At 34.1% G+C, this 7,265-nt stretch overlaps 1 protein-coding gene across 1 annotated transcript; it reads left to right on the forward strand.

Annotated features, from left to right (window-relative positions):
• Positions 1-838: 838 nt before the first annotated feature.
• LOC147387414 (G-type lectin S-receptor-like serine/threonine-protein kinase At4g27290) lies at positions 839-6,811 on the forward strand. The gene is made up of 5 exons (XM_086421585.1): positions 839-2,462; positions 5,442-5,699; positions 5,785-6,022; positions 6,188-6,338; positions 6,427-6,811. The coding sequence occupies exons 1-5, from the start codon at positions 929-931 to the stop codon at positions 6,718-6,720; spliced, it is 2,475 nt and encodes an 824-aa protein (XP_086277711.1). The 5' UTR covers positions 839-928; the 3' UTR covers positions 6,721-6,811.
• Positions 6,812-7,265: the final 454 nt, after the last annotated feature.

Raw genomic sequence — 7,265 nt, forward strand, 5'->3', positions numbered from 1 at the left:
TAAAATTGCAACAGTTGGATCTATTGGGTAAATCTCTCATAAATTTTTTATAAAGAGATTTATTGGGCAAATTCAACTATTGCATTATAAATACAAAAACTCTGTTGGTGTTCCGACAACTCCAAGGGAACCTTACGTTATGAAATTTGCCACTCACGAAACCTTGCTTTATCAAGTTTGTTAACAAGCGAATACTGAAGTGAGGATCCACGTCATAAAATTCAAATTTAGGCAAATAATTTGTTGCTTAACATAGTAAACATACCTTGGAGGGGATTCTAACTCCATCAATTGTGGCATCCAAACACATAATCTGATGCCACAAGGTTATAAAGGACAAAATTTTAAGAATTAAAAATAAAAGTTAATTTTCACCCAAGGATTTTATGTTTAAATTTTGGAGTTTGATAGCCATCAATTTCTAAAACCTACGATCAAGCTCAAATTTTTTATTTTTATTTATTTTTTTAAATTTTGATTTGAATACGAGTTTTTCCATGAAATCTACAAGTCTGTGTCGGATTTCTAATTTGATAATCCATGCGACACCAACATATCTTAGTAATGGTTGGAATCATATTAAAATAATCAGGATAGCGTTATTCATAAAGTAAGGTTTGTTCAAGTAACGAACTTGATAAAGTAAGGGAGTTCTTGTAATAAAATTACAACAGATAGGTCTGCCCAGCAAATCTCTTTATTTTGTTTTTCTAATCCTTAAAAAAAAGTGTAAGACTGTCAAAAATTAGTTAGACTTTGAAAATTCAAGAAAAAAACAGCCGTTGAGAAGTGGTAAATGTAGCTCAGGTTGTCTCTATCTCTCAAGACTTGGGAAGCATCTAACATTCAAGACCCTTTCTTTTCTCCCAAACTTCTTTAAAGCTGAAATCTTTTTGGCAGACTTGTCTCTCTGTTAATTTTTGCAGAGATGTTGGGTACAGGGAGCAATCCATGGTTCTTTCCTTTTCTTCTCTTCTTCTTCTTCATCTTCTCTTCAAAAACCCATCTTTTTGTTACAGCTGACACCATCTCTACAGGTCAATCTCTCACTGGAAACCAAACAATAGTCTCTAAAGGTGAAAACTTTGTCCTTGGTTTCTTCACACCAGGTAAGTCTCTCAACTACTACATAGGCATCTGGTACAAAATGAATAAGGTCACAAATCAAACAGTTGTTTGGGTTGCAAACAGAGAGAACCCTCTCAAAGACCCATCTTCTTCAGAGTTGAAACTCTTAGAAAATGGTGATCTAGTCCTTCTAGATGAGTCCAAAATAACTATTTGGTCCACTAATTCGACCTCAAACACCTTGAATTCCTCTGAAGTAGTTCTTGGGGATGATGGAAATCTTGTTTTGAGAAATGGGTTGAATAAATCTGATATAATTTGGCAAAGTTTCGATTACCCGACGGATACATGGCTTCCGGGTAGTAAGCTTAATTTTAATAAACACACCAACAAATCAATGCAACTTACTTCATGGAAAAGTTCAGAAAATCCTGCTAAGGGGATTTTTTCTATAGAATTGGACCCTGATGGAACTAGTCAGTATTTTATACAATGGAACGAGTCTTGGAATCATCGGTATTGGATTAGTGGAACATGGAATGGGCATATTTTCAGCAATGTTCCCGAGATGAGAGCAAACCACATCTATAATTTCAGCTATGTTACGAATGAGAACGAGAACTATTTCACATATAATCTTTATGATAATTCTATTATCTCTAGATTTGTGCTTGGTTTGTCGGGTCAAATCCAGCAATTTTCATGGTTGCCGGAGACGAAGGAATGGAACTTATTTTGGTCTCAACCGAAACTTAAATGTGATGTTTATGCTATCTGTGGGCCTTTCGGTAGCTGCGATGAGCCAAATTCAAACTACTGTCAATGTTTGGAAGGCTTTGAACCACGCTCCAAAGATTGGAATCTGAGTGATAGATCACTTGGTTGTGTGAGGAGAACCCCTTTGCAGTGTGGCGTGCAAGACGGGTTTTTATCCAAGTACAACATGAAATTGCTGGCGGAAAATCGGTGGTCTTTGGAAGTTGGGAGTGCCGAAGAGTGCAAATTGGGTTGCTTGAACAATTGTTCTTGCAGTGCTTATTCTTACGGAAACGATGGTTGTTCAGTGTGGAGTGGTGATCTTTTGAATGTGCAAGAACTCTCAAATGGTGATAATGGTGGAGTTCTCTATCTCAAACTTGCGGCTTCTGAGCTTCGGAGTCTCGAAGAGAAGAAAAAAAAGGCTTCAAATACTGGGGTTATTGTTGGTGCTGTTGCAGGGAAGAAAAAAAACGGTTCAAATACTGGGGTTATTGTAGGTGCTGTTGCAGGGACTTTAGCCCTCTTCGGGCTTGTTTTGACGTTTATCTGGCGATGGCGTACGAGGAGATCGATTGGAACATCAAAGAAGGTTCAGGATTCTTTGGTCTTAAGCATGTGGAGGAAGAAAAGAATAGGTAAACTCATCTTTTAGGATGTTATAGTCCCTTATAAAGAAGATTAAAAACAGATTTTATTTTTTTATTTTATAAGCATCTGAGGGTATTTTGGTAGAAAAGGATTTTTTTAAGGGCATTTCCAATATAAAATCTAATTTTCAAAGTACATTTATTGCACTCTAAGTTGTGGCTGTTAATTTATTTCCATTTAACATGTGCCCTTATTTATTGGGAATAAACATATCTAAGGGTATTTTGATAAAAAAAGGAATTTTTTAAGGAGCATCATCGATTGCACCTTGAGGTCTGCCCTTAGGGTACATGTTAACAAGTCCCATAAATAAATAGCGTTAAATAGTGAGACCCCCCTTAAAATTTTGAATTTATGGTTAGCATTGTCGATAATTGTGAAATTGAAACTTTTACGTGCATACGAATGTTGAAATCCTCCTTGACATGGATCCATATAGTTCTTCTAAGAGACCTATAATATTTTACTTAAATTCTAAATACATGCAAATTGGGGTGCTTTTTTTTATTTTATATTATTATTTTAAGAAAATTTCACAAATTCACGTACATATTACTTTAAAGGCGTGTTTAACTGAACGGCAAGCTCTAAGAAAAATCATTTGCCATCAAAATTTATTTTTAACGGTGTTTGATTGCAAAACAATTAAAAAACAGGGAAAATAGCCTTTTTTCTCTTTCATTTAAACTTGATATAAACAAGGTTTTTGTGGTAAAAAATCAGAAATTACAATCAACAAACTATAATCAAGTTGGCTAGTTTTCATAAACAAAAATCTCTTTTTAGTTACATAATCTTTCAAAGTCCATTATTTTAAATTACAAATAAACCCATACATGTCATTGCTCATACCTATCCTAAATTAACTAATAAAAACGAGAGACACTTCTCTTACTAACTTGGTAAGATTTCAAATCTTATTAAAGGTCATTGAGCTTAAATGGATTACCAAGCCTGGCAATCCAACACCATAGTCCTATAGATTTCACGGAAAACTCAAATCTTAAAAAACAAGTTCAAAAAAATAATTTTTTTGGATTTGATCCAATGTTTTTAAAATGGATGGGCATCGAACTCCAAAATTCAAAATAAAAATTCAGTGGTGATAAATATTTTTTTAATGATTTTTATTCTTTTTAGAGTTCATAAAATTTTTTCCTCGACATCCTTGTGGCATCAGATCATTTATTAGGATACCACAAGGTGAGTTTAACGACCCTTGTAAGTTTTGAAATCTTCCCAAGTTTGTAAAACTAGACTTACTCAAAAAATAAAAAACTTATACGACCCAATTTAAATGGAAGAGCAAAAGAGATTTTCTACATGATTTTCCATGATGTGCTTAAACAATAGAAAATGATATATCATTTGACCGACAAACAATTTGTTAGTAAAATATTTTCCTTACAATTAAACATACTCTAAATGGTTGGTGAGATGGCCAAGGCCATGCCTAAGGAAGCAGAGGTCTTGAGTTCGAAATCCCCCCTTGGGGCCACCCTCATGTATTTTTCCCAGAAATTACTTGGTACATGTGGAGGAGGGATAGCACCTATTTCAAAAATTAGTCGAGTATTCTAAGAAGCATGGATACCTTACTTCCAAAAAAAAAACCTTACTATCCCAAAGATTTTTTGTTGGAAAAATGAATTTTATTCATCCATTCCTCTATATCTAGAGCCATGCCTTATGTTATTGAAAGGAGCTTCCTATTCGTTTCCACTATCATTTTACTTTTGATTTATCATTTATTGGACTCACTCATATATTTTCTCAAATATGTTCATTCTAATTTTATTTTTCCAAATCTTTCTACTAATCACATTCATTATCATTGTCTTTACTATGCCCAATTTATTAGTATGATAATATTTGACTGCTCAACATTACGCTCCATAAAGCATAGTCCATCTTAGTATCATCTTATAAAGCCTCTTTTTTAATTAATTAGATTGTCATACGTCAGTCACGCACTTTAACCCCTCCTCTTTAACTATCCAAATCCGATCATACGAGCAATGAAATTGCAAGCAGTCTCTTTGGGTATTTATAATCAATCAACTTTCTACTGGACATTCCCCATCTTGAGTGTTTGTGATAAATTTACAAGCCATGTACTTGATCGTGATTCTACTTATTCCATTCTGCAAATTGTTTTTCGTGCAATAATACCAATAGATACTATGTGAAAACTGAAAATTTTGAAAAGAAAATTTGATGGGGCCAAAGCCCACAAATTTTAGAAACCGAATTTTAACGGCCCATGGTAGTTGAAATTTTTTATGTTCTCCAATTCGACAGCTTAAAGCTATCAAATTTCTCCCGTCCTCCATTACTTTGACGGTTTCGGTCTGATGAAAAAAAAAATTTGACAATGAAAAATTCAACGGCTTTGAGTACTCAAATATAAGTTTTTTTCACGTTATAAGAGTGCAAGGTGGATTCTTAAGTGATAGAGTGAAATCGATACTAGGTGATTAACAACCAGTTGGTGTCATTTGTATTTTGGCTTTATCCTTTGTTCAATTACTCTTTTCCATAGTTTCATCAACATAAATAGATAGTTGGAACAATTTTGTATGACTCCTTTATTAATTGTTATATATAAGTATTTTGATGCTTTTTCTCGTCATTTCACATCTTTTCAGTAAATCAATCTTATGAACTAAAAAAACAACTTTGTTTGCATGAAATGAGAAATATTTTAAATTCCAAAACTCAGGAACAAAAAGAAAAATAGAGGATCTATTTGATTTGAGTGGAACTACTAAAAATTGCAAAGACACCACAGAGGCAGGAATACCCATAGAGGGTTCGAAGCAAGGAAAAGCCCCACATCTAGCATTATTGGATTTCGAAGCAATTGCAAATGCTACAAATAATTTTTCGAATGCAAATAAGCTTGGAATGGGGGGATTCGGCCATGTTTATAAGGTGATGTAGCCTTATATTTAATAAAATTTGAGGTAGTAGACAATTCAAAATAACTTATACAAATTTATTGTCATTTCAGGGTACACTACCAGGAGGACAAGTAATAGCAGTGAAAAGACTATCCAAAAGCTCTGGACAAGGCTTGAAAGAGTTCAAGAATGAGGTTATATTGATATCCAAACTTCAACACAGGAATCTAGTTAGACTTTTAGGGTGCTGCATTGAAGGGGAAGAGAAGATGTTACTCTATGAATACATGCCTAACAAAAGCTTGGATTCCTTTCTTTTTGGTATGGTTACTATTTATGAATAATTTCAAAAATCATTTCAACCTTTGCTAATATAGTCTAATGGACAAAAAAAAAAATGGACCAGATCCAACTAAACAAGGGCAACTGAACTGGCCTAAACGCTTCCACATTGTTGAAGGGATCGCTCGAGGCCTTCTCTATCTACACCGAGATTCAAGATTAAAAATTATTCATCGAGATTTGAAAGCCGGAAACATCCTATTGGATGATGAGATGAATCCCAAAATTTCAGACTTTGGCATGGCAAGGATTTTCGGAGGAAACCAAACTCTAGCAAATACTAACAGGGTTGTTGGAACATAGTAAGTACTAGTTTCTTGATAGCCTAAAATTCCTCCTTCATTAGTTTGCATTTTGATCCTTCTAATTACTTAATATAGAAACAAATAAAAAAGGGTGAAACTAATCAGTTTGAACCATTTTCATTTCCTTAATCAATTCACTGAGTCCTTAATGGTAAAACACAGTGGTTATATGTCCCCAGAATATGCCATGGAAGGGAGATTTTCCGAGAAATCTGATGTCTTCAGCTTTGGGGTATTACTTTTAGAGATCGTGAGCGGGAAGAGAATTAACCAATTTTATCTCGATGAACAATCATTAAGCCTAGTGGGATTTGTAAGTTTATACTTCAACTTATGGGATCCTTTTATTTATTTATTACTAATTTTAATAATCTTAGGAGATGGGATGGATATTATTTCAGGCATGGAAACTGTGGAATGAAAGTAAAGAAATAGAATTGATGGATCCAACATTAAGAGACTCGTACTCAGCCCCAGAAATATTGAGATGCATTCACGTAGGTCTCCTATGTGTACAAGAACATGCAGCGCAACGACCAACAATGTCTAATATAGTTCAAATGCTAGGCATGGATACCACACAACTTCCTACACCAAGACAACCTGGGTTCACAATAGGATCTGCTTTATCTTTAGCTAGCCAAGAAATGTGCTCTATAAACAATGTCACTATTACAGAAGAAAGTGGCAGGTAGCAAGTAATTGCAACATTCTTCCTTATTTTCTTTTCTAGAAATATATATATTTTTCAAGACTTTTAAATTTCACTTAGTAAAGATGAATCATTTACTTGAATAAATGAAGTATTTTCATGTAACTGAAAGATATAAAAAGTCTGATACACAAAGTGGTGTATTGAAGAGCAAATTCCCCTCATGCAACCTTTTATTATTATTTATTTTTGATGGACAGGTCAAGAAGGCCTATCCAAACAACAAAAAAGGGGAAAAAAAAATACTATTTGAACAATTAGAGTATTTGGCTTTTTCGTCTTCTCCTTCTAATCCTCTTAGGATTTATGTTACTAACATGGTATCAAGGCATCGATTCTAGGGCTCTTGTCTGCACTTTTGCATTTGCATGTCATTGAAGAACTCCCTTCAATCCAACTCAACAGAACGATTCACTCTTACAGATTGTAGTATTGATTGAAGTAGCTTGATTGTAGTTTCCAGATCGACCCCAAATTGATTTCAAATATAACTCACTCCTATAGATTGAAGTAGCGTGATTGTAGTTT

Source organism: Akebia trifoliata, chromosome 13, assembly GCF_017979445.1.
Source record: "Akebia trifoliata isolate Shusen 1 chromosome 13, ASM1797944v1, whole genome shotgun sequence".
Lineage (NCBI taxonomy): Eukaryota > Viridiplantae > Streptophyta > Magnoliopsida > Ranunculales > Lardizabalaceae > Akebia > Akebia trifoliata.